The following is a 25,260-nucleotide window of genomic DNA, read 5'->3' on the forward strand; positions in this document are numbered from 1 at the left end:
AGCTAATGCCCATCGTGTTCATGAGATAGACTTGATTTTCCCCGACGGTGCTTAGCACCCTCAAAACATAAGACTCTTTCTTTCCCCATCCACCATTGAAGATCAAAGAAGTGGAATAAGTTCTAAAAGACACGAGAATTCCCATTAGAAGTGCCAAGGCTCGGAGGGAGGCCTGAAAATCAATTATTATGCGGGGCAAGGCTGCGGTTCGTATTTCATGCATTTGGCCTCAACGCTTATTGGGACTATCACGACTGTGGGGCTGAAAAGAGGATCCTCGCGGAGATATTATTGACAAGGCTGTGACAATGATCTCGGAACTCAATTCAAGCTTATTTGATCGTCTTCTCAGAGTCTCGAGTTCTTGAGGCTGGAGTGTGACAATATTTTTGACTGCGGGCGGATTGTATACTGGGCAAGATTGTTCTCAAAAGAGTGTGTTATTAGTAGGAAATGTGAAGGAGAGTTATTGAACGCTTCTGTAATGTATAGATTGTCATGGCTTGGTGAATCGTAAACTATTGCACAATATTAGGAAGGAAGAGAAAAAAAATGTATGTACATGCTCCCGAGCGACTTATTTCTGGATGTCAACCGAGAGTTTGGGTACCGAGAAGGTAACGTTCTTATCTACTGAGAACGCCTCGGTACCGAACTGGAAGATACCCATATAATCCGTGTTAGATGGGTAGTTATCGCCAGTCAGAGTGTAGAGATCGGTGATGAGGGGGTAGATGTCGCCGGTGAATTTCTCCGTTGCTTCGGTAGCACACCATGATAGAACGCTTTGATTTGCCGAATTCGTGCCGGTGTAGAGTTCGCTGCAGAGAAGAAGATTAGTACCTCCACATTTAGAACCGATGGCCTGTCTACTCACAATGTCGTTCCGTTCAGCGTCTTTGTCGTCACCGCGCCAGCGGAGAGACCGATAGGCTGAGCGGAGGAGCCGTAATCGGCAAACCAGACCATGACTTCGTATTTTGCGAGAGTGCTGTTTGCTGCATTCGTTTTATCCGAGTCGAAGAACATATCGATGGCAACGTTGGTCTGGAGGTTTGCCGCTGTGAGGGTGTCCTCGTCGGTCGAGGCGGCGGCGGTGTTGCCCACGCCATAGGTCCAGTGAAGGTCGAGGTCGACCTGGGTCATCTTGTCCAGCTCAATGGGCAAGATATCGTCCACCATGATGTTGGGGTAGGCGTGCACGGGCTGAGTTGAAGGGCCGGCATCGAATTGCCAAGTCGCGGAGAAGCCTGGGGCTGTGTATTTGGTCGGATAGGTTTCATTGTTGAACGTCGTGACCTTGAACGAAACAAAGTCGATTAGTCGCGAAATTGCAGTAGCTAGGGATACTCATTGGATACTCACATTCATGCATAGCGCGCCCGAAGTTGAATCTGTCACTCCCCACTGGTTGGGATTGACTATTGCAGGTGTTAGTTTCGAATCCGGCCGGAGTAGAATAGACGGGCCTAGAAGAGAGCCGCTGCGCCGACTATGGCACAACAATGCGAATCTCGCAAGGTAGATTGAAAGGCGAACTTACGAGTATAGAGCTGTCCGTCCGACGGTGGTGAGATACCGTAGGAATTTTGGCAATACTGAGTGTTGGTGACGCCGTTATTCGTTGTAGAGCCACTACCACCGGAGCCGCCCCCAGTGCTATCGCTGCCAGAGCCAGAGCCTGAGCCGGTATTCGAGTTGCCGTTGTTGGTGAAGAGTGGTGGTTGTCCGGTCGCTGATCGGTGTGCATCAATACCTAGCAGCGTGCCGACCGAACCGCCGATTGGAATGGCCAAAAGGCCGGTGTTGACGAGTAATCGCAACGCCATGGTGTCGCTGATCTTGCCGAGCGAGTGTAAAAAGAGCAAGATAAAAGACGCAAGATATCACAGATAAGAACCCCGCCCACGGAAACGAGTGTTAAGGTATAAGGAAATATGAAAAATGTATAACAAAGTATAGCGAAGTATTAGCGAAGGACAAAGAGTATAGAGGGGGGATAGTAGTAAAAATGGAGGAGAAAGGTGCAAAGATACAGTCTCGACTACGGAGCAAGCCAAATCATAATCACTACAGTCAACTGAGACCTTTCTAGCCAGACGGTTATCAGTCGAGTCCAGCAAAAAAAAAAAAGCCCAAAGGCCGGGCCCGAACAACGCCAATCAACCCAATTGGCGCTGCAAACCAGCGATCGAGTGGCCCGAGGCCCTTCCGCACGCGGTTTAGCGGCAGGTACTACGGTCGGATCAAACGCTTGTGCCTGATAAGTGGGCGAACAAGAGTGGACAAGGTGGACAAAGTGGACAAATTGGAACGCCACACTGCATCTTGCCCCCCTGCGTAGTGCGACCCCATTTCCCTCCTAACGCAGTGGGGGAGGAGTGTAGGAGTTTGGAAGGTGACCAGTCAGATGCGACCGACCGTTCGGTCTAGAGATGGTGATGCGCGCAAAGATTAGCCAAGTAAAAGTCTAAGTGCGTACAATACATAACTGGTTACAACTGGTTCTAGAGTACTAAAAGAAGCAATTTTTTTTCTTTGCTTCGGCGTATGTCCGGGGAATATTGTAGTCCGGATTTTCTTCATGAATAATGATATGGAGCATTACGGAGGCATTGGACGCAAGCCCTAACGAAACACTACCAGTAATAATAGGACTCTCTTGCCACCATGTGAACGAAACATGGAACTCAGTCCTCCCCGAACCCTTGGCTGTCCCCAACAGGGACAAATTTGTTCTTTTTGTTTTCTAAATTTAAAATGCACGGTGGTGGGTCGAAAGGGGAACGAAAGAAAACTCTTTGGTCGAAAATTTCTTTCTTTTTCCCCCCAATTTCCCTTGTTTTAGTTTACCGTTCCCATCCTATTAGTGCAATTACTGAGGGTCACCCCATAGTTGGCAGCTAGGGACCAACCATACTGCGACGACATCATCATCATAGGCATCGGGTCTCGAGGTCAATGGCCGGACAATGATGACGCAAGCGGAAGTGGCTGCAACAAAGAACAAGACGAATCGTTATTGTTACACTCTGCTCCACGATCTATCCACCCCATTCATCAGATTCAACCCATTATATTCATTCTATCGTCGTCAGTACTCCATAGTTACATTACACAATGCACATGATTGATGAATATCCCCCCATAGAATCATAGATTAGCCTATCGCGGGTTGTAAGGTGGGATTTCTATTTATACGCTTGGCGCGGGTGACGGAACACCGGAGCAAATCGCACTCATCACACTGACTCTCGGTATGATGTATGAGGTACTTGTATCTTGCCGTACGGAAATGGCTTTTCCGCACTGGAGATCTCCGAAATTTCTTGTATGACAGAATCCCGACTTAGGTTTCGCCGATTGGCTTAGAAGCCACAGCGCCAGCACTTTCCCCTAAACCGGATGGCTGAATGGGCTGGATAACCATTTTCGACCAGCCACTCAGGATCCTCTAGACCGGAGAGCAGATCGCCCTCGATGGAGCCCGGCGATAAGCATGGTAACGCGTAGAGACAGTTAGATGAACCTGGGTCCTTGGTACTTACTCGGTACTTCCCCTTCGGACCGTCCAGTAGGTTATTGGCTAAGCCTCGCTGGTTCCCATCCACCTCTTCATTATTCATTATTCGCTCTCGACTGAATTTCTTCTTTCATACTACCTTGTTCACCTTGCCTTTTTCCCCCTCGACCTTCCCAGTTTGCAGCTATTTGGGCTGATCACACTCGTTTGAAAACGTCGCGCTGCTGGGGGTGATTTACTAGCTTCCCATAGTATCATCTGCTGCCCTCATTTATCTTTCTCAATCGTTTATTCTCGGCTCGTCTCTTATCTACTTGCCCTATCTCTTTGGTTCAAAGTCTCAGTCCGCACGCGATCTATTCACGCGACCACTGCCTAGTGTCTCAACATGGCCGGACACTATGGCGGGCAACCATACGCCGCTCAGTATGGCGAGCAGTATGTAACCAACCCGTACACTCACGAAGAACCCGAAGAAATGGTCGAGTTGAGCAGCCCTCGAGCTTATCGGAGCCCCAGAGGCGTGGACCAGCACGAAAACAACTTCGACTTTCAGTTTCAAGAACATCCTTCTCCGAGGCCAGCCGTGATCCCGTATAGACCGGGCTTGGGACACAACCCGCCAGACTATACTTCGTCGCCAGGTCTTTTCCCCACGCCTCGCACATCCTATGGCCCTGAATCGTTTGCGAATACGCCGTATGACTCTCGCTCGGCTTCTCCTACCTTGGTAAGACATGCTTTGATCCGATTTTGATCCTTTGTGCATATAAAAGTACCATCTAACGGTTCTTTGTCAATTGACAGTATCACCACTCGCAAGTCCAAAGCTCTGCAAGTCTCGGTCGTGCTCCTCTCGTGAGCGCCCCGGCCTCGCCAGGCTTCTCAAAGGATTGGATTCAGTCGGGATCCATTGCTCGCATCAGTGATCGCGACGATATCGATATCTGGAAGGGCTGGAAGCGAATCGTATTCAAGTTCACCCCGCTCCTGACCTTTGCCAACACCGGACTCTACTTGTTCTACCTGGGCCTGCGAATCTACTGCATTGTTTCGGCTCAGAATGCTGCCGGTGTCAGTTATGCTGGAGCATGGGTATTCGTTGCCATTGAGATTGCCGTTATGATTCCTTCTCTCATGCACAACTGCTGGACCATGATGGCCATGAAGAAGCGCGGCCGCCCCAAGTTGCGATTGACCGGCGATGACTGCCCGACTGTGGATGTATTTATTACCTGCTGCGGTGAAGAAGACGAGGTCGTTCTCGATACCGTCCGTGGTGCCATTGATCAAGACTACCCCTTCGACCGGTTCCGAGTGATCGTCCTCGATGACGGCAGATCCGCATCTCTGGAGGATTCCGTCAACAATCTGGCCATCACCCACCCGAATGTCTACTACATGGCTCGCGAGAAAATCCCCGGCAAGCCTCACCACTTCAAGGCTGGTAACCTCAACTACGGTTTAGACCAGACACTCGCACTGCCTGGTGGAGCCGGCCAGTTCATGGCCGCTCTGGATGCGGACATGGTAAGTCAAAACAAAGCACTCCTTACCTGGGCGCGAATCATCGCGCAAGGGCTAGTCCCCAGCCCATGTGTTTTCTTAATCTAATGCGCATTGCAGATCCCCGAGCAACAGTGGTTGCGCGCCATTCTCCCGCACTTGTTGGTGGATCCTAAGATGGCCCTTGCATGCCCACCCCAGCTTTTCTACAACACCCCTGCGTCGGACCCTCTCGCCCAAAGTCTGGACTTCTTCGTTCATGTCATCGAGCCGATCAAGGACGCGCTCGGCGTCGCCTGGTGTACCGGTTCTGGCTACGTTGTTCGCCGCGAGGCTCTCGACCAGATTGGCAATTTCCCCCTGGGCTCGTTGGCCGAGGATGTCGCGACTTCGACTTTGATGCTTGGTAAGGGATGGAAGACTGCATACATCCACGAGCCGCTGCAGTTTGGAACCGTCCCTGAAGATTATGGTGGTCACTTGAAACAGCGTACTCGCTGGGCTATCGGTACCGTGGACACGGCCTTTAAGTTGAAGTTCTGTCTGTGGGGTGATGCCGTCCGTAAGATGACAATTGCCCAGCGGTTCTCTGGTTTCTTGTACGCGACGCTGAGCTTGTACACTCTTCTGCTCACCGCGTCGCTTTTCGCTATTCCCATCATTCTCTTGTGGGGCAAGCAGCTCGTCGCGTACGCGAACCAGGACCAGCTTCACTGGTTGATCTGGGCTTGTTTCGCGTCGACACTCGCTAATCGTCTTTGTGAATTTGCACTGTTTATTCCTGCTGGTTATCACACCGGCCAGCGTGGCTCTCGCTATCAGCTCTGGATGTCCCCATACATCGCCCTCTGCATTGTCCGCTCCTTCATCCTACCCTCCTGGCTCGGTGGCCAAGCTCAGGCCTTCAAGCCAACCGGTTCCCTCGGATCCGCTTTGAACGAACGCGACCCCAAGCAACGGAAGAACCTATTCGTCCGCCTACGCGTGATCCTGTTCAACTTCATGGCCCTCTTCCACTTTGCCTTCGTCTACGTGACCCTGGTAGCAGTTGTCATCTCGACATACCGCTGTTTCGCAATCGAGCACAGCTTCAAGGGTGTCGTCATTTGCCTAATTACTCACGCTTTCTGGCCTCCTCTCACTTTCCTTTTCATTTGCACTTCGCTGTGGACACCTGTCTCATACGCGATTGATCCCCCATCGATGCCGGAGCGCGAGGAATTGTTGACCCGGGACCCGAAGACGGGCGTTGCGCACCCGACGAAGAAGAGCAAGAAGATTGCATTTGGTGGACAGGCTGCATGGTTTGAATTGGAGTATACGGTTGCCACTGTTGCCACTATTTTGATTTTTGTTTACTCCTTTTTCTTCTAGATGTTACCATATACATAATGCATTATGAGGCGATATGCTCACTGTTTTTACAATGGGGTCAATTTATCGGGGCAGAATTTCATGAATCAGGTGTCGGTGTTTGTTTTCTCTTTGATTCTAGCAAGTCAGGCCATCAATACAATCTCAATTGAACGATATCCCCATTCTTGACTAGGTGTATTTAGCCCGTTGGGTTCTTCCCAACAGAAACCCGAGCTTGGGCAGCAATCCGCGCTTGCAGCGCACCACGTAAACAAATCTAAAAACAAAGCTGCAGACCTGATGCAGTGCTAACACACACGAATGCTGTCTCCTATTACACAAAAATATCAATAATTCTATCTTTTTTGCGGTCAAACTTTATCTGGCCGCGCCTGATGGAGCGGTCAATTCGAAAAAACAACTTCCAAAGTGCCAACTGTACCTGGCAAGGTACAACGCAGAGCATGCGGCTTCATACACAAAACTCTCTATCTAGATGGAATTGTTTATGGGTTGACCTAAACTTCAATGCCAGAATCATATAACTACCCTTCGGACTCGTCTTGAAATAGATAGACCGCACAAGCCTGGAAGAAGCTGCCGTAATGCAGATGGCGTGATAAAATGCTATCTTGCAGAGAACGCCGAAATAACCCCTACAATTGCTTTTTCCAAATATTGATGACACGACTGCCCTGATATCTACTTGACAACTTGGCGGACTCTTTAGTCGTTGAAGGAATACGTTGTTGCTATGCGTGACTGGAGTGCGCCTTGTTCGAGGAGGATATGCTCTGTTATTGGTACCTAGTTACGAAGTACGTGGATACCTGTCCATATTATGGGTCTGTTTGGGGAAGAAAATGAACTTCATGATTTTCTTTTGAGTTCGGCTTCGGGGTATGAGTTTGATACGACTGCAGATTATCTGAAGGCTTGCAAGCGAATGAGATGTAAATACCCTCATCGGATTACTTTCACCCACGGCGATCTCAAGGCTTATAATGTTTTTGTTGGAGATAATGGGCATCTGTCTGGGTTTATCGACTGGGAATCGGCTGGCTGGCATCTTGAATACTGGGATTTTACTATTGCGATGAGGTTTGGAAGGGATAGTTGGTGGTATGGCCTCGTGGTTGAGAAGATTAGTACAACTGGGAGTTGACGGCCTGTTACCTCTTCCCTCTATCACCTTAATATAAAAGACGCGACCTGCCCTCTCATCCCCTTCTCTCCGCCTTTTCCCTCTCTCCAACTACTCTACCTTGTACTCATCGCCGCCCCCTTGCCTTCGCTCTAGCGTCTACCTACTGATACTCCTCGATTTTATCCCAACGGTTTAGTTAAAATGAACAATATGGCATAAAGAAATCCCTGATTGTCTACCCAGAGCAGCCTGAGTGAAGGGTGAGCAGATCCCCAGGCAATGGCTGGAATGGAGTAAGCATGGTAATCAATCGAAAAGTACTCAAATTTAAACACATTGGAATTCTCTTAATATATTCAATGGTATCCTGTCCAAGTAGGTAGTGCACAGTAGATAGGAAAATTAATAAGATCTAACCCGCAGACCATCCTACATCACCAGTCCTACCTCTTTGGACCACCTAAGACTGGATCATTCCTTGGAGGGCTTCTGGAATCGACCTTTCTCATATTACTCGGACTCTTCGCAGTTCTGGGGGTAGTTAGCGCTTGTTTGCCCCTCCGGTCATTTGCGGCTGCAGGGATTCGGTTGTAACACTGATCACAAGATAACACAACATGCGGTCCATAGTGGTTCCTCATTGATGTACCTGAATTCGGCTGCCCGATTCAATTCAAACATGCTTTTGAACCTATCGGGAATCATGGTTTTAGCTGTCTTTGTTGTGACAGCGTAACAGCCCAGCACTCGATCATTTAAGAGGACGACAAATGAGGCTAAAAACCGGTCGACATTTTCGTTTTCAATAACGAATCTGAACGTTTGTCGAGGTTTGATGGGAACGGTCAGTTGGATTTTATCTGAGGCTAGTTGAACTTTCTGGGGATCTGTCCATAATTTACGGATCCCCCCAACCGAGCCAGCTGAAAAGCTACCATAAATGCGATCGTCTTGAATCACAAACTGGGTCACAAAACGATCATCGCCCCACGATAGCATCAAGTCGTATTGCCTTTGCTCGGCGACGGTAGAGAAACTCTGAAAGGGTATCGAACGAAGTGGCATTGTAAAGTTCAGTAAACACTCAAGAAGACTGTGGTTCAAAAAAATCACCAAAGGACATGTTCGGTTCGATTATTGAGCGGTTCCCAGAAGGCTAACTATAAATAATTATGGTTGGAGGAGAATATGAAGTGTTGCGTGTGTCACAAGGCACTAAATAGCATCTTCTACCTTACCTGGGGGAAGGCTTACGTACACTCCTTTCAACGATAGGTAGATAATGATACTCGTTACCAGGGGCAGCATGTCCTCAACGCGCACCCTTGAGTCTGCCAAGTCCACGGCCAACCTAATCCGAAAATACCCACGTCGCAGAGGCTGACAAGGCAGTCTAGTATTTAGGGAATGAGGGAGCCGTAGTTAACGGGCCCAGGTTGGTGGATTTAGTGAAAGGAGGAATGCAGATAGTTGAGCTGCCCTGAGTAACGAATGTCATCTTGTCATCAACACATGTTGAAGGCAGTAATGCGAAGGATGTCGAGACGTTTCCAGGGGGTATTGCTAAAAGTACACCGTCGACCCAACTCATAGCTCTAATGACTGTTCTGTATCTCTACACCTGTCAGGCGTCTCCTAACCTCCTCTACTTCTAAATACTAAAAGTCACTCGTCATCGATATATAGATTTGAGTACTGTGGATGGCACTGCCCAGAATTGTCCTACTTAGTAGTCCAGCCGTCAAGATCATCTTGGCTGCTTGTAGTGCCATTGGCCGGCTGCCGAGAATGCGCTAGATGTCGATGCATGGAGTCTGAGCACAAGGCTTACCAGAGTTTGCCCGAACTGGAACGATGTTGGAAAGGACTAGTCCAACTCGAGTTGGTCTCTTCCTGCACCTTAAATCCTGTGCTGATCAACAAGTATAAGAAAGCAGCATTGCGTATGCCCATTAACCTAATATGTGTAAGATCATGTCTGATACAGGCAAGACTGGTCTTGGCTTTCAAGGCCGTCCCGTGTCAACCTCAAGTCGTCGCACGAAGCCGTGCTCTCGACTAGCGTAATAGGCTACTGAGCCTCAAGACTTGGCGACCGGACAATCTCCTTAAAAGCCGCAGGGACTCGATCATTGTGGGGTGCTAAACCCTTCCCCCTTTTTTACTGTGCGGCGTTGCCAGTTATTGACAAGAACAGAACGTGTTGCCTAGAGCATGAACAATCCAACTTGGCTTTGAAACTTGATCCACGTCCCTATAAGGCAGACCGAAGCGCGACCAAAACGAAATGTCGAACTCCTTTGGAGCCGTGTGGGGTCGAAGCCCATATTCATCGCTGGTGTTTCGTTCGACATCCTTAGTCTGATAGCCTTTGTCGGTTTGGTCATGATGGCTTTTCTGATCCGCGGCCGCTATGGACACAGGACGAGCATACTGGTTACGCTATTCATGTGGCTATGGTACGACGGAGGGCATCTATTTATTCAAGAAACAGTCACCCCTTACTATAAAATGACGGGTTCTAATTAGGTATAACTCTAGTTTTCAAATTTGCATTCTCATCCGGGATATTGTATACCTTACCGAAACCCCTTTTATAGAGTACTACGTCGAAATAGTGCTCGATATCTTTAAAAGGATCTGTGGCTCCCTGTTGTTCTACGTCTACTACAGCCTCCTCAACGGATTTCTGAACAGCCTTACAGATACGGGCAAGCCATATGCATCCGTTGCGATTATTAATTGGGCTCTTCTGGCCATCGTGTCTATTCTCTCTCTCGCAACTTGCAGCGTTCATATTGCGTACGAGGTGCAATATATCACCGAGGTTGGGCAGCTGGGCTTGACATGCCATTATTTGAAGCTGTCAAGTGCGTCCGACATCGTAAGGTGGCTCTTGTCTCTAGAGGTTCTTTCGTAGACCGTCTTTGTGGCTGTTAAGGCCGGGTCGCATCGGTTTAGGTCGAGAGTGCGTGACATCACGAATCCTTAGGCCCTTTTAGCCAATTTAACGAATACAGACTAACGAACCATACACAGAAACCCATTATCTCCCTGATTGCTAGCAGTGTGAGCTGGATGGCATTTAATCTTATGTTCGCCATAGAAGATATTTGCTATTCCATCGAGACCATCTCTAACCGACCAGGATATATATGGGCTCTCCAGCCGGTCTGCTCGTTCGTCTTCCTGCTGGGCATCTTTCTTGGCATTCTTCTCTGCTCAAAGTGGCGCATGGTCGATGATCCTCCAGCCATCCCTCCAGTCACCGTATACTACAGTGATGGCCCTTTGACCTACCGTACATATCACCTGGGGATAAACGCACAACAGACTGTCTCCAATAAGCGCTGCGATATGTGCAGTACAACAGTCACGACGCCATTCTGCGGCAAGTGTGGTGCCAAACAAGCACACCCACGACAGGCCGTCTCCGATAAGCTCTGTGACAAATGCGGTACGACAGTCACGACGGCATTCTGCGGCCAGTGTGGTGCCAAAGAATTGGAAACCGTCGAGGCGGAGGTTCATGTCTCCGGCCGGGCGCCTCAACAGCAGGATGAAAGTATAGAAGAGATGTATGGAGTTGCTACTAGAACAGCACTGGCTCAGCCTAAGTTACATGCTGGCGCATCAGAGGCACGGCCAAGCGAAGGGGGCATGAAGTTTAGCTCGGGAGAAGAAGCGCTCGTCCGGTCCCGCGAGCTTCTTAGGGAAGCCCGCCAACAACTAGATGACTTCATCACCACTCGATCGAAGCCGCACCCCTTCCCAAAGGAACAGCCAACATATATTCAGCTCGCCTCCACCGTTGTGCTTGGGAAAGGAGATATTGAGTCGAGGGCTAAGTCCCTTGAGGACAGGGCGACCCCACGCATGATGGAAGCTTTAACCGCCCAATATAATTAGGACAATGTTATTGACACGACAAAAAAATTCACGGCACGACAGAGCTAGTCCTAATTAGGAACGTACCCCCCAGATACAAAATGCTACCTTCGACATCCACATAATAATTGCCAAGCCCTTATGTATGCATATTCCCATACATAAGCGCTTCCCGCGGATGCTCTAGTGTCGTCAGCGGTCATACCCGCCTCTATCACATGACCTCTATTTGTTTATCTCCATGACATACCAAGTCGGCATTCCAAACTCATTCCTACATACTAACCCCCTTCCTACCACCAAGTTTTATATTCAATGGCTAATTGATTCTCTCCTTAGGGCCGATATCTCTTTCTAATTCGCTTCCTACCAATTCAACTCCTACCAATTCAACTCCTACCAATTCAACTCCTACCAATTCAACTCCTACCAATTCAACTCCTACCAATTCAACTCCTACCAATTCAACATGGCTCTTCAACCACCGCCGAACAACTGGCTAATCGAGGTCGAAACTAGCCAGGAAGCCCGGGCTATCCTTAACCAATTTGCCTCTCACCAAGGATACGCCATTACCACTGCGAATTCGAACGATCGGTCGGTTACCCTCCAGTACGATCGGGGTGGCCAGCCTAGGAAGCACCCTTCTAAAACCACCCGCCAGACTACCTCTCGCCGCTGCGGTTGCCACTTCTCTGCCTACCTTAAGAAGGAAACCAACGGCTGGCTCTTCACCGTTAAGAAGGGCTCTCATACTGGCCACACGGCTTCTGCACCTGCAATACACCCAATTCACCGGCGCCAGCAGATGAAGGAGACCCAGGAGCGGGTAATTCAACTATTCATGCTAAGGCATTCGAACCTCGAAGTTATCAGTATCCTACGGCAAGAGGGAGCTTATAGCAAGGCCGAAGTTAATGCAGAAGACCCATACCAATCCCGCATTCGCCTCAACCCAAGAGACTTGGCGAACCTTCGCTATCGTGCACGGAAGCGGTTTCTTAGGGGACGTACGCCTACTTCGGCCCTCCTGATGGGGCTGCCGGGCTGGGACGTCTTTTATAAGGAGACCGAGGGGGGAGAAAGCCGGGTCCAACACATACTCTGCGCATCTCATTCGGGCCTCGACCTTCTCGCTCGATTTTCCTCTCTCCTTTGGATTGATGCCACATACAAGACCAATCGGTTCAATATGCCTATGGTTAATATTGTTGGAAGGTCAGCTAATGGGAAAACCTTCTATATTGCCTGCGCTTTTATATCGGATGAGCAAGAGGGTGCATATCGGTGGGTTCTGGAGATCCTTCGGGATCAACTTATTAAGCACCAAATCCCCTTTCCAACAACTATATTCTCTGACGATGCAGAGAGTCTCCTGGCTGCTATAGCAACGGCCTTTCCAAATACAACCTCCCTGCTTTGTATATAGCATATCCAGAAGAATATTGAGAAGAGACTGCGGCCGAAGATTGCCCAGCATCTTCTTGTCTATCTTAAGAAGGAAGGGGACATTCGAGACGATATCAACGGGCGATGGAATTCTGCAAAGGACCTCTTCAATAAAGTCATCTTTGCACCTACAATAGCAGAGATGGAGACTGCTTGGAAGAGCTTTAAGAAGCACTATAAGCACCAGGTTTTCACAGAGGCAATTGACTACATCTCGAATCAATGGATGAAGGATGGTATGCAGCAACGCTTTCTCCGCTGTTATACTAATAACACCTTCCATTTCGGCGAAACTTCATCCTCGCGAGTGGAAGGGGCCCATGCCTATTTGAAGAGATTCATTAAGTATTCAGTTGGCGACCTCCACACTGTTATGTGTGGGATTCGAACTGCGGTCAGTGCTCGCCATATTACCATCAACCAATCGATTGCGGAGGAGCGTGAGAAGCTGCCAGGGAACCTCCTTACGCCCCTGTTTCGTAAGGTTCTTGGTTGGGTGCACCGGAAAGCCCTTCAATCGGTTGCTAGGCAACTAGATGCATATAGGAAGAAGGAATTGGAGATGGTCGATTGCACCAATTACCATCGGCAGGCACTTGGTTTACCATGCATCCATGAGATTTTGGTGGCTATTGAAGGCAATCTGCCTCTCGAAAGGGATCAGTTCCATCGCCAGTGGTGGCTCCTTACTTCAATTAAAGACGATTACCAGCCACTTTACATACAAAGTGTGCTTCAAGTCAAGGAGCCAGCAATCGCGAAAGCTGCAGGGCGCCCCCCCGGGCGAGCTAACCATGCTCGAAAAGACCCCATTGTATTGGCAGCGAAGGAGACTGCTAATGCCACGGCAGCAAAGAAACAGCCAAAGACCACTAAAGCCAACAACTTGAAAACCACCAAAGCCAACAACTTGAAAACCACCAAAGCTAACAACTTGAAAACCACCAAAGCTAACAACTTGAAAACCACCAAAGCTAACAACTTGAAAACCACCAAAGCTAGCAACTTGAAGACCACCAAGAAAGCCACCCGCCGGTCAAATCGATTAGACCGATCTACCAAGCGAGATCCTTCTGGTTTCGAGGTTGTTAGGAAGCGTACTGCGCGGATTGGGCGGGAAGGGCGTGTATGAGGGTGAAATCGATCTAGATAATATATTAATTAGCCTCTGAAATTTGAAATTGCTTCTGCTTCAAATCCCTGCATGTTTAGATGAATTAGGTGGTTGTAAAATAGCCTTGGAAAAGGGTGATGGTAGGAAGTGGGTTAGGAAGCCGACTTGGTATGTCATGGAGATAAACAAATAGAGGTCATGTGATAGAGGCGGGTATGACCGCTGACGACACTAGAGCATCCGCGGGAAGCGCTTATGTATGGGAATATGCATACATAAGGGCTTGGCAATTATTATGTGGATGTCGAAGGTAGCATTTTGTATCTGGGGGGTACGTTCCTAATTAGGACTAGCTCTGTCGTGCCGTGAATTTTTTTGTCGTGTCAATAACATTGTCCTATAATTATCGAGTGACACCGGCGCACCTCCGCCCGCTTTATCCATCCTACCGGTCTTTATATGCCGATGATTCAGGCCAAATGATGTTCCAGCCATGGTGGGGTGCCCCCCGGCTCTACGAACGGAAGGATCTATCGGGCCAGTCGAGTACGAAGGAAACACCTTGCTACCACTGGCGCTACGACCATGGCGAGAACCAGGGCGGCCCCTCGACATATGTTGAGATGACCGTGAGTGCGGAAGGAATCGTCCAACTCTCTTCTGGGGATAGGTCCTACTTCCTGGCCACGGCCGAGGGATTCTCCGCGCTGCTCGAAGAATGGGATAAGAGATGAAGCAAGACTGTGTGAGATGGAAGCGGGCGCGACTGTGTCCACGTTTGGGATCGGATAATGCGTGGAGGAATATATACGATCCCTTGTTCCTCTTTGTGGGAGCCCTCACAAGTTAGCTTTCTTTCACTAGCGGAAGACTCTATAAAATATGTACCAATACTGAAGCGACGCATTATGAACGTTATAAACCTCACTCCGCATCTTCCTATTCCGTCTTCTGCTTCTTCTTTTTCGGCTCCTCCCCTCCCCCATTCTCACCGAACAACTTCCTCCACGACCCATCCAAAACCTTTTCATCATTCCCATGCAATCCCACATCATACGCATTCTTCATGTTATCCAAGCAAATCTGCCTCCTCTTATCAAAGTCAAACATCGGCTTCGGATACGACTGGCCGCCCGCAGCATTGTCGTCATTCGTAACTCTACACCCCCACTTTTTCTGATCGGCGATCGGCGCCTTCCAAGGCTCGTAGATGAACTTCTTATCGAATTTGGCTAGTTCGGGTACATAGCGACGAACAAAGTCGCCATTGGGGTCCCACTTCTTCCCGAATGCGATGGGTGAGTAGCAGCGGTAGAATTGTGTGAAGAAGGCCGTGCAGGAGAGCCACATCCAGTTCCCCGCGTTTGAGGCTGTTTCGTCTATTTTTGAATTAGTAAGTATAAGTAATGATACCGTGATGATAGCATAGCGCAATGCATATCAGGTGGGGAGAGTAGACTTGCGGTCGAGTAATAGTTCCTCAAACACTTCTGCGCCCCGTTCCCAGCTAATGTAGCACCCACCACGAGTCAAGAAACACGCAACGCTATGCCGACCAAGATGGTGGATCCAGCCCTCTGACCTGAGCTGGCGCATTAACGCGTCGATCCAGGGAAAGCCCGTTCGGCCTGTCTTCCACCTTTGGAACCACTCCTCAGCCTCGGGAGAGTCAATTTCATAATCGCGAGCGGGTAGAACTCCGTCGTCGTCTTCCATCGCGTCCTCATCTTTCTCCACGGTCTGAAGCGGCTTTGATTGCAAGTGCCAGTCAATAAATCGGGCGACTCTGTTGCCGTGTATCCGCGCAAATGGGGCACCAATCGCGGCTTGTGCTGCAAAGTACATATCGCGGAAAAGTAGCTGGCCAGGTAGATTAACCGGGACGAAGGCGTTGGGCTTCTTTGCTTTTCTGCGTTTGGTCATGACATCTTGGACGTCCCACCAGTACTTTCGAATGGAAAGGGAGCCAAAGTGCAAGTGTGGAGAGAGGAGAGTGGTGGATTGAGGCTCAAAGGCAGCCGGAGAGGTCTTGGGTTTCTCGAATGTACCGATATACTCTTCGTCTGCAATAAAATCGGCCAGCATCTTCAAAGCTACGGACTCTCCACCTCGATGAGGAGTCGTTGCTAAAGATGGATCGATGCCAATTTCCTCCATTGTTGGCACGCCAAAGTCGTTCTTGGTGCCCATGATTTGCGTGTATTGTTTGTCCTTTGTCCCGCGATGATCTGCGTTCAAATCGGGCGTCGGGTTTGTGACCTTGTGCTCAATATCACTAAGATCCATTTTATCTTTCTCCCAAGGATCCGGAACACTCTTAGGCGTCTCCACAGGTCGATCCGGCTGTCCACCATTAATCTTCTCAGCAGCCTTTTCAGTTTGCGTCATACTCATCGTCGGCTTCCCTCCATTCTTCCGGACCAAATCATCAGGATCAAACAGATTGCGGCCCGTTCTCACAATAACCTCGACGCCAGCTTCTTCCGCCAGTTGAACGATGGCTTCATCGCGTTCGCGAGCATAAGGGTCGGTATCCTTCTCGAACACGAGGTGCGTGATTCCCCATTTCTTCCAAAGTTTGGGAAGGACTGTCTGTGGACCTTCACGGACAAGCCAAAGCTTTTGCTTGGGGTTGAGCTTAGTATATGATTTAGACAGGTCGTTTTGACATTCCAAAAGGAACCTCCATCGGTTTGGTCCGACTCGTGCTCTGTAGACGTAGTGAGGGTCCCATGTCCAGACGGGGATAAACACTGATGGCTTCAAGGCCAAGGCAGCGTGTAGAGCTGGCGAGTCATGTAGTCGAAGGTCTGTTCGATGCCAGTATAAGACGACTGTTTTGGGCGCAGCAGACTTCATTTCGCCGCCTCTGTGGTCTGCGTGGTCGTAGTCTTCCTTTTCAGAGTTCTTGAGAGGTTGACAGGATGTTAATTTAGCAATAAGAGAAGTACCCCGCAATAGAAACAGGAGAAAAAGATCGGAGATATTGTTCATCGGGATTCTCGATTTCGATAATGCATGACGTCAATCTCGATGGATCTCATGTAAAGGTGAGCCATCGCCCCACTCTTTTCTACAATAGCAGAGTAGCGGTAAGGAATCGCATAACTTCCACTGCCGTAGTATCCTGAAGATTTGGTGAATTGTGGTATATGGGTGGATAAGCGTATGCCTGTCAGCTTTGGATCACATCGAAGCATTTCAACTGTTCAAAATCTTTGTCCCATCATCGATTCTAACGTATAAGAGCATCCATCTCAGATTAAGCCTGACGGCTTTATAGAGCTATATATATTCAATCTGATATTTTGTGTGAGATCGGCTCTGTTGATAGCACCGATCGGCACTCTAGGATCGGTCTAGAATGGTCTTATGCAGAGTCGCATAATAACCCTCCCGCGGATAAAATCTTCGTGGCCTGCTCGGCTAAAGCACCCTCTTTCCGATTCTAGCGATCTTGTCAATCGTATATTCAATCTATATCTTTGAGCAAAGCTTAGCGGATGGTTTATCTGCCATTGCGCTGTATGGAGGTAATTGAAGTGGAATTAGACTTGGGATCCACGACGGAGTTGAGAGGACCAAAAGATGGACGCCCAAAAGAAGACACCCTATGAAATTACCTAGAGAAGCTGAGAATGAATTTTAGTTATTTTAAGAGCATTCTAAACACAGATTCTATATATTCGCTCAGCTTAGCTATGCAATCCCAAAAGCAGACCTCAAGCTTCTAGTGTTCTTTGACCAAAGCCTGGTAGGTCCGGTGCAAATTCGCTGGACTTAGTCCATGTAAATCCTGTCCGTCGAGATTACCGAGCATTTGAGTCAATGATAAAATGAAGACTCTCCTTACGATCTAAGATCATCATGGCTGTAATATCTTTAGCCTCTAGTTGCATCTGTCTCATAGGCATATTTTCTTGCAGGTATAGAATCAGGTACCGTGACCGCATGGATACGACCCCAACATATTAGTTAGCCTCTTTCATTTCTTTCTTTGTCACTTTCCTAAAGTCTCCTCGCCATAGTTTCTGATTTTATCAGTATACGTTCTGGTGCCATCGCGAACAATAATCAAAACTTCCTATACTTGGCACTTCTCCATCCTTTCGTGACTCAGATACGTTCTAAAAGTTATACGAGCCTCTTTAGCCCTTTTACTAAGTAGGTCAATCTGATTGAAGGAAACAAAGTACCATGACTCACGCAACACCCACTAAACCCTGATGGTATAGTCCAAGCGGGCTGATTCGAGAACTCCGGCCTATTCCGCGCCCCACTTAACCACGATAAGAAACCCACGCGGCGGGGTCTGGGGCCTGATGAAAAAAAAGTTTTTGGGGGTTCCCGCTGTTCCTGACACTCCAGCACCAAAGCACACGACAAAAGACCAGTCCTACCGGCCTCTATCAAAGAAAGGAGTCGCGTGGACAAATATGGCCGGCGATATGGAAGTAATCGAGGCTGGGTCCTCAGCCCGGGGCAAACTGCGCATCGTCGCAATTATGACTGCGCTCTCTGTAAGACCAAAAAAAAATCTCCGAACCCCGTGCATATTTGGTCCATGCTTTTTTTTTGCTGATATTGATATACAATTTTAGTTGGCTATGCTTATTGCTGCATTGGATCAGACTATTCTGGCTACTGCTATTCCCACTATTGCGGCAAAGTTACACTCTGCTGCGGGTTATACGTGGATTGGTGGCGCTTATTTGCTTGCCAATGCCGCTGGTGCTTGTATCTGGGCGAAGCTCTCGGATATTTGGGGTCGGAAATTGATCTTGCTGATTGCCGTGGCTTGGTTCTTTATCAGTTCCATTGTTTGCGCTGTTGCTGTTAACATGGAGATGTTGATTGCCGGTCGTGCGTTGCAGGTTAGTCCGTCGATTTCTGAGAACAGTGGCCTCGAAGAATATTTACTGATTCATAGCTATAGGGTGTCGCTGGAGGTGGACTGCTACAGCTCATCACGATTATCATATCTGATCTCTTCAGTGTCCGGTATGCCATTCTTGTCAGTGAAGGTCATGAACCAAACTAATACCTCTACAGACAGCGCAGTCTATACCTTGGCCTGATGGAGTTTATGTGGGCCTTTGCTGGTGGTATTGGCCCCCTTCTCGGTGGTGCATTCTCCCAATATGTCTCCTGGCGATGGAACTTTTGGATCAACGTCCCCGTCTCCGGAATAACATTCATTCTCCTGCTCTTCTTCCTGGACGTGCACAACCCCAAGACCAAAATCATGGACGGCGTCAAAGCGATCGATTGGTTCGGCAGCGTCTCCATCCTGGGACTTACACTGATGCTCCTCCTGGGCTTGGACTTTGGTGGCGAGACATTCGCCTGGAACTCTTCTCAGGTTATTTGCCTGATCGTCTTCGGATCTTTCTGCTCCCTCCTTTTCATTTACAGCGAGAAGAGACTAGCGAAGTACCCGCTTATGCCTCTGAGCATCTTTTCGCGTCTGTCTAACATTGCCACATTGGCCGTGGCTTTTGCACATGGATTCGTGAGTCGAGTCTAACCACTACAATCTCACGAAACTTCTCTAACATATTCTCCAGGTCTTCATCGCAGGCGAATACTACATGCCCCTATACCTCCAATCAGTCAAACAAGCATCACCCATGCGCTCAGGAGTCCTCATCCTCCCCTCCCCCTCGCCGAAGCCTTCTCCGGCATCGCCACCGGCGCAATCATCCACAAAACCGGCCGCTACCTCGAACTCATCTGGGGCGGCCTAGTCCTCATGCTCATCGGAAACGGTCTCTACATCCACCTAGGCGTAAACTCCTCCCTCGGCGAGATCGTCGGCTACCAACTCATCAGCGGAATCGGCGCAGGCTTCCTCTTCCAAACGCCTATCATCGCCATCCAAGCCATGGTCTCGCAGGATGAAACAGCGACCGCGACAGCTACTCTCGGATTCATCCGTAACATGGCCACTGCCTCGTCGATTGTTATCGGCGGCGTCGTGTTCCAGAATAGCATGGGCAAGATGAAATCGAGTCTTCTGGCGACGGGCATGTCGGAGGCTATGGCGGATCGGATGACGGGGGATTCTGCGGCGGCGAATATCGAGTATATCAATCAGATTGATGATGCGGCGCAGCTTTTGGCTGTTAAGGAGGCGTTTGCTTGGAGTTTGAGGAATATGTGGATTTTGTATACTTGCATGTCTGCTGTTGGGTTGTTCCTTTCGGCGTTTATTTTGAAGGCGAGGTTGAATAAGGAGCATGTTGAGACTGTGACGGGGCTGAATCAGGAGAAGAGGGCTGTTGTGCAGGATGTGCGACCGGTTGATGAGTAGGTAAAATGGTTTACTCTGGGGTCGTCTTTTCTTCTGATCGGTTTCGTTCGAATGTACATAGCAATAAAATTATGTGTGAGCTCGGTATATACACAATCCAAAGAGAATAAGGATAACATGGTCCATCAGAGACATGCAGACATAAGACTGGACCGTAGAAAATAATCAATACACGAGAATCAGAATAGGAAAAGGTAAGGAACGTTTGAAACATTCACTCAACGGAGCATCCTCCACCAACAACACAAAGCACCGGGGTATCAGCAACACTATTCCCAACCCAAATCTTGATCCCCTCCCCATTAACAGGCGCCTTCCAATCCTGCACCTCAACATCCCAAACACTAACATCCTTCCTAGTAATCTCCAACGTCAAACTCTCACTCTGACCCGGCCCAAGCGTCCCCGTCTTCTCAAACTGTCTCAACTGCATCAACGGCGTATCCAACCCCAGACTAGCCGGCAACTCCACGTAAAGCTGTGCAACGGCCTTGCCAGATCTGGACCCCGTATTCTTAACATCGACCTGCACGGAAAATGCAACGTCGAAAAGAGCGGGGTTCCCACCCTGGCCACCACCGGCACGTGGCGCCGGCTGCGGGGTTGTACTATATCCATCCGGATAGGGATAGTCGTCCGATGCAGTGATCGATTCTGGGTTGTCGAGGTAGGGGTATAAGTAGCGCCAGATGCGGGTGAAGTTTGTGGAGGACCATGAGACCTCTGAAGCGGCGGGGATGGAATCGTTGTAGACTGGGGTTGATCCGTGTGATGGTGCGGTGGGAGGGTAGGCGGTGTTCAGCGCTGTGACGACTGAGATGGAGGGATTTGAGAAATTGAAGGTTGTGTAGGAGAGGCCGTGACCGAATGGGTAGCGCGGCGTGATGTTGGCGTTGATGAAATGGCGGTAATCTATGTACAGACCTTCGGTGTAGGTATCCTGAATTTGGCCGAATGGTTGATTGATAATACCAACGCTGTCTGGATAATCGGATTCACTGCGGGGAATGGTGTAGGGCATGTGGCCGCTGGGACTGTAATCGCCAAAGAGCACGTCGGCGAGGGAGTTGCCTGCTTCTTGGCCTGGAAGGTGGGCGACAAGCACGGCCTTGACTGACTCAAGATCAATCCATTCTTCCATGAGGATAGGTCCAACGGTGTGGATCACCACCACGACTTGTGAGAATTTCTCCGCTGCTGCCTTGACGAGGTCGTCTCCATTGTGCCAGGCATACAACCCAGCCTCGGTACGGTCACCAGGGTTTCCTTCTACGGTAATGTAGTTTTCCCCCGAATCGGCGTTGATGAAGACGACTGCGATATCATTGGCAGAGACAGTCACATCGGACGGGAATGAGTCGGTGATGTAGAACTTGGCGTTCTGGGTCACGTTCGAAATGCCCTCTTGGGGCGTAATAAGATAAGGCAGCCTGGCAGTGCCACTGCCCCAGCCCATGGTCAAGACACCCTTGTCGCAGCCCATGTCAGAGCAGGAATTCAGTCCATCGGAGTTACCGCCTGCATCTGTGCCGAACACCTGCAACGAGTCATTCTTTCCCAGCGGAAGGATATTGCCTTCATTCTTTAGTAGAGTGATTGCCTCGCGAGCCACGGCGCGTGCAGTGATGTTATGGGTACCCTGGACGTTGACATATTGATTCACGACTCCGCTAGGAGAGAAGAGTGCTCCGGGGTATAGAAGGCCAGTTTCGTCCTCGGTATTGGTTGAGAAATTAGGCAGAGGATAATCTTCATCCTGACCCATTTGGTACCATGTAGCCACAATGCGAGTCACCTATCGTGATTGTCAGCATAGACCTCAACTGAAGAGTTGTTTGGCGTAGCTTGTACTTTGTACATACCATGTCATTGAGTCTGTCAACCGGGACACTCCCGTTGAGAATAGAGCGGGACATCTCCGAACCCCAATAGCTATCACCAAGCAACGGCACGGCACCATCACCAGGCATGCACATATCCAACCCAGACAGTGCAGATCCCACACCGGTATAATGGCCCAACCAATCAGTCATGACAAACCCCTGGAAACCCAACTCATCCTTCAATATCCCATTAAGGAGCTTGCTATTCTGGCTGCACGCAGAGCTATTGACCTGGAAAGAAAAGCAATCAGCCCAATCCAACATCCTTGCACCCAATCCCACCGTTAACACTCACATCATTATACGCAGTCATCAAAGCCCCAACCCCAGCCCGAACACCCTCAGCAAAAGGCCAAAGATAAAGCTCATGAAGCGTGCGATCATCAATATTAGACGAATACCCCTTGGTAATAACACTGCTCATCCGATACATCTCCTGCTCATTGCCGATATAATGCTTAATCGTCGCAATGGCACCAGTACTCTGCATGCCCCGGATCGTAAGCGCACCAGCAATCCCCTGCAACGAAGGATCCGCCCCAAACCCTTCCCAAATCCGACCCCCACGCGGCTTCCGCCCAAGCGGCCCAACTGCAGGACCGAGCTGGATATTAACACCCTTACCACGAGCCTCCTCGCCAATGCCCACGCCGCGCGTGTACATCAAATCTTTATTGAATGTCGCGCCTACCGTGATACCAGGCGGGAAGGCGGTGTTGTGATCTGAATTGCGGATTCCAAGGGGCGAGTCTTGTAAACAGAGATTCGGGATGCCGAAGCGTGGCGCGCTGCCCGTTTGTCCGACGCAGGGGCCCATGTAGAACCCCGTTCCCGTGGTGAGATTCACTTTCTCGGCCAGCGTCATGTTGCTGACGACCTGCTGGGCTTTTGCGTAGGCCGAGGTCCAGTCGGAGGCCCAGCCGCCGTAGGGCGTGGGATAGTAGGGTGGGGAGTCATAGCCTTCTGGGGCTGAGTCGCGTTGGTCTAGGTGGACTGCGTCGTCGTGTCGGGGGTCTGCGACTGGAGTAGAGGATACCGCTTGGGCGAGGAGAGGCACGAATGCTAGACGCGTCCATGGTGCCATGGCGGGCAGTGGTATGAATCACGGCGGAGCAGGAGCAACCACGAGGCTCGGGTATCCGACTTGAGATGGAATGAAAATTCAGAGACGATATTTCCTGTCAAGATTTGTTCGATAATAAATGTGTTTCTGCATATCGAGAAGAGAAGGGGTGGTTTTAATGTCCACGTGCCATACTGGAAGTATTCTGCAGTCGATCCTGGAAGGCATGGATCGACGACGACACTGTCTATCATGACTTCGCTTGCATAACCGAGGGAGGATAAGCAAAGACGACAAATATCATAGGTGGAAATCACATCTATGTCTCGCGACACGTCCACGCCAAGCTGAAGAACGAGTGGTGGTGGCAGCGAGGTGAGGGCACTATGAACGACGATCTGCGCAGCACGGACTATCCTTTCCGCAAATGGCGCGCTGTCAGGGGTAGACCCCAGCAGGAGAAGGCATAAACTGGGCAGATTCTAAATCAATAGTTCCCATAATCCTTGTTCGTGTATTCAGTACATGCACCGAGATTTACCCGGTCTCTACTCCATCAAGAACGAAGGCCGTTGTGGTTCACGATCATGGGGTTCCCCTAAAAGAAAAGGGTGGTTCATCCTCAAAACTATGTTTTACATGTGACTTTTTTTTACCACGAATGATCTTTAGATCTTAGTGTACCGCAAGTACGGCTTGATCTCGCGAACCTCGCCAAACTTCTTCTTCGCGTCCGCGGTGGAAACGGAGGGGGGCACGATGACGTCGTCGCCGACTTGCCAGTCGATCGGGGTAGTCACCCCCTTCTTATCGCCAGTCTGAAGAGAGTCGATGACTCGGAGGACCTCGGTCGAGTTACGACCAGTCGAGGCGGGGTACATCATAGTAAGACGGATCTTCTTGCTAGGGTCGATGATGAAGACAGACCGAATGGTGAATGCGATGCCCTTTTGGTCGATGTTATCCAGGTCCTGCTGGTCAATCATGTCGTACAGGAAGGCGACTTTACGGTCGGCGTCGGCGATGATGGGGAACTGCACGTCAGTAGAGGAGATTTCGTTGATATCCTTGATCCATTCACCGTGGGAACCGATGTCATTGGCGCTCTAAGTATACCGGGGAAGGGGGTACCGTGAGCTCGGAGTCATTATCGCGCAAAAGGCAACAGTATTGGACTAACCAGGCCGATCATCTTCACGCCACGCTTGTCAAATTCATTCTTCATTTTCGCAAAAGCACCCAGCTCGGTGGTGCAGACGGGGGTGAAGTCGGCCGGGTGGGAGAACAGGATGGTCCAGCTATCGCCGATGAACTGGTGGAAGTCAATTTCACCCTTGGTGGTCAATGCTTTGAAGTTGGGGGCTTTAGGAGATTGCAGTTAGTGTACCATTCCCTCTCCATTCAGGTTTGAAATGTGTCAAAACATACCAGTTGACCCCAGACGCAGGCGCGGCTGTTCCTGGGGAGCCGCAGCGAAGAACCGGCGGAAAGCAGGTTGGGCTCGTGGCAGCTGAGCAGAGAGCTTGGCCCAGGGGGCAGCCTTTGGGGTGGATCTGAAAGCCCGGAGTGCCATCTGGGGTGCAATCATTGAAGCCATGATGGAGTTGTAGGGGGGGGGGAACAATTAGGATGCGTTGATTTCCCCGGATGCTCTACTTTCATCGACATCATCGCGGGGATTATCTCAGCAGATCACGCGATGCCACTAGCCGGTTCCGGTAATGAGCTTACACTTGATCTTCAAGCTTGTCGAATCATCTGATGCTACGATATTACTATATGGTCAGTATTCTCAGATAAAAGTGTTGCTGTAATTGACGAGGAGTAGGTATCTCAGCTCGACGAGTTATCAAGGACCATAGATACCATCCTCGTACTGGAGCTTAAAGAATGAGTTTCTTTGTCCACGGGAGTCCATACTTTAGATTTTGTGCCGGTCCAATCAAAATGTGCGCCGATCGGTAGTCATTGCTTTCCATGATTACCCCATTTAAACCTCTCACCACTTGACTCTTGGC

The 25,260-nt window shown here is 49.6% G+C and overlaps 8 protein-coding genes across 8 annotated transcripts; 4 read left to right on the top strand and 4 right to left on the bottom strand.

Annotated features, from left to right (window-relative positions):
* Window positions 1-577: 577 nt before the first annotated feature.
* N7496_003367 (glycoside hydrolase family 12 protein) lies at window positions 578-1,835 on the bottom strand (the record flags this gene model as incomplete). Its single annotated transcript, XM_056696298.1, has 4 exons — window positions 578-821; window positions 878-1,299; window positions 1,366-1,421; window positions 1,544-1,835. Coding segments are annotated over 4 exons (1,014 nt in total), but the record flags the coding sequence as incomplete, so codon positions are not given.
* A 2,076-nt stretch (window positions 1,836-3,911) lies between these two features.
* Window positions 3,912-6,403, top strand: N7496_003368 (glycosyltransferase family 2 protein; the record flags this gene model as incomplete). The annotated part of the gene is made up of 3 exons (XM_056696299.1): window positions 3,912-4,253; window positions 4,331-5,053; window positions 5,150-6,403. 3 exons carry the CDS (start codon window positions 3,912-3,914, stop codon window positions 6,401-6,403), a joined length of 2,319 nt encoding a protein of 772 aa, XP_056558511.1.
* A 3,517-nt stretch (window positions 6,404-9,920) lies between these two features.
* Window positions 9,921-11,196, top strand: N7496_003369 (uncharacterized protein; the record flags this gene model as incomplete). Its single annotated transcript, XM_056696300.1, has 4 exons — window positions 9,921-9,991; window positions 10,074-10,416; window positions 10,572-11,110; window positions 11,172-11,196. The coding sequence occupies 4 exons, from the start codon at window positions 9,921-9,923 to the stop codon at window positions 11,194-11,196; spliced, it is 978 nt and encodes a 325-aa protein (XP_056558512.1).
* A 3,266-nt stretch (window positions 11,197-14,462) lies between these two features.
* On the top strand, window positions 14,463-14,717 carry N7496_003370 (uncharacterized protein; the record flags this gene model as incomplete). Its single annotated transcript, XM_056696301.1, has 1 exon — window positions 14,463-14,717. The coding sequence occupies one exon, from the start codon at window positions 14,463-14,465 to the stop codon at window positions 14,715-14,717; it is 255 nt and encodes an 84-aa protein (XP_056558513.1).
* A 205-nt stretch (window positions 14,718-14,922) lies between these two features.
* On the bottom strand, window positions 14,923-16,842 carry N7496_003371 (uncharacterized protein; the record flags this gene model as incomplete). The annotated part of the gene is made up of 2 exons (XM_056696302.1): window positions 14,923-15,362; window positions 15,507-16,842. 2 exons carry the CDS (start codon window positions 16,840-16,842, stop codon window positions 14,923-14,925), a joined length of 1,776 nt encoding a protein of 591 aa, XP_056558514.1.
* Window positions 16,843-18,419: 1,577 nt separating this feature from the next.
* On the top strand, window positions 18,420-20,296 carry N7496_003372 (Efflux pump dotC; the record flags this gene model as incomplete). Its single annotated transcript, XM_056696303.1, has 5 exons — window positions 18,420-18,503; window positions 18,585-18,857; window positions 18,920-18,984; window positions 19,036-19,499; window positions 19,551-20,296. The coding sequence occupies 5 exons, from the start codon at window positions 18,420-18,422 to the stop codon at window positions 20,294-20,296; spliced, it is 1,632 nt and encodes a 543-aa protein (XP_056558515.1).
* Window positions 20,297-20,510: 214 nt separating this feature from the next.
* N7496_003373 (beta-glucosidase) lies at window positions 20,511-23,263 on the bottom strand (the record flags this gene model as incomplete). The annotated part of the gene is made up of 3 exons (XM_056696304.1): window positions 20,511-22,091; window positions 22,159-22,410; window positions 22,475-23,263. The coding sequence occupies 3 exons, from the start codon at window positions 23,261-23,263 to the stop codon at window positions 20,511-20,513; spliced, it is 2,622 nt and encodes an 873-aa protein (XP_056558516.1).
* A 647-nt stretch (window positions 23,264-23,910) lies between these two features.
* On the bottom strand, window positions 23,911-24,839 carry N7496_003374 (peroxiredoxin; the record flags this gene model as incomplete). Its single annotated transcript, XM_056696305.1, has 3 exons — window positions 23,911-24,348; window positions 24,423-24,604; window positions 24,671-24,839. 3 exons carry the CDS (start codon window positions 24,837-24,839, stop codon window positions 23,911-23,913), a joined length of 789 nt encoding a protein of 262 aa, XP_056558517.1.
* Window positions 24,840-25,260: the final 421 nt, after the last annotated feature.

Source organism: Penicillium cataractarum (genome assembly GCF_028827025.1).
Source record: "Penicillium cataractarum strain IBT 29864 chromosome Unknown utg000002l, whole genome shotgun sequence".
In the NCBI taxonomy this organism is placed as follows: Eukaryota; Fungi; Ascomycota; class Eurotiomycetes; order Eurotiales; family Aspergillaceae; genus Penicillium; species Penicillium cataractarum.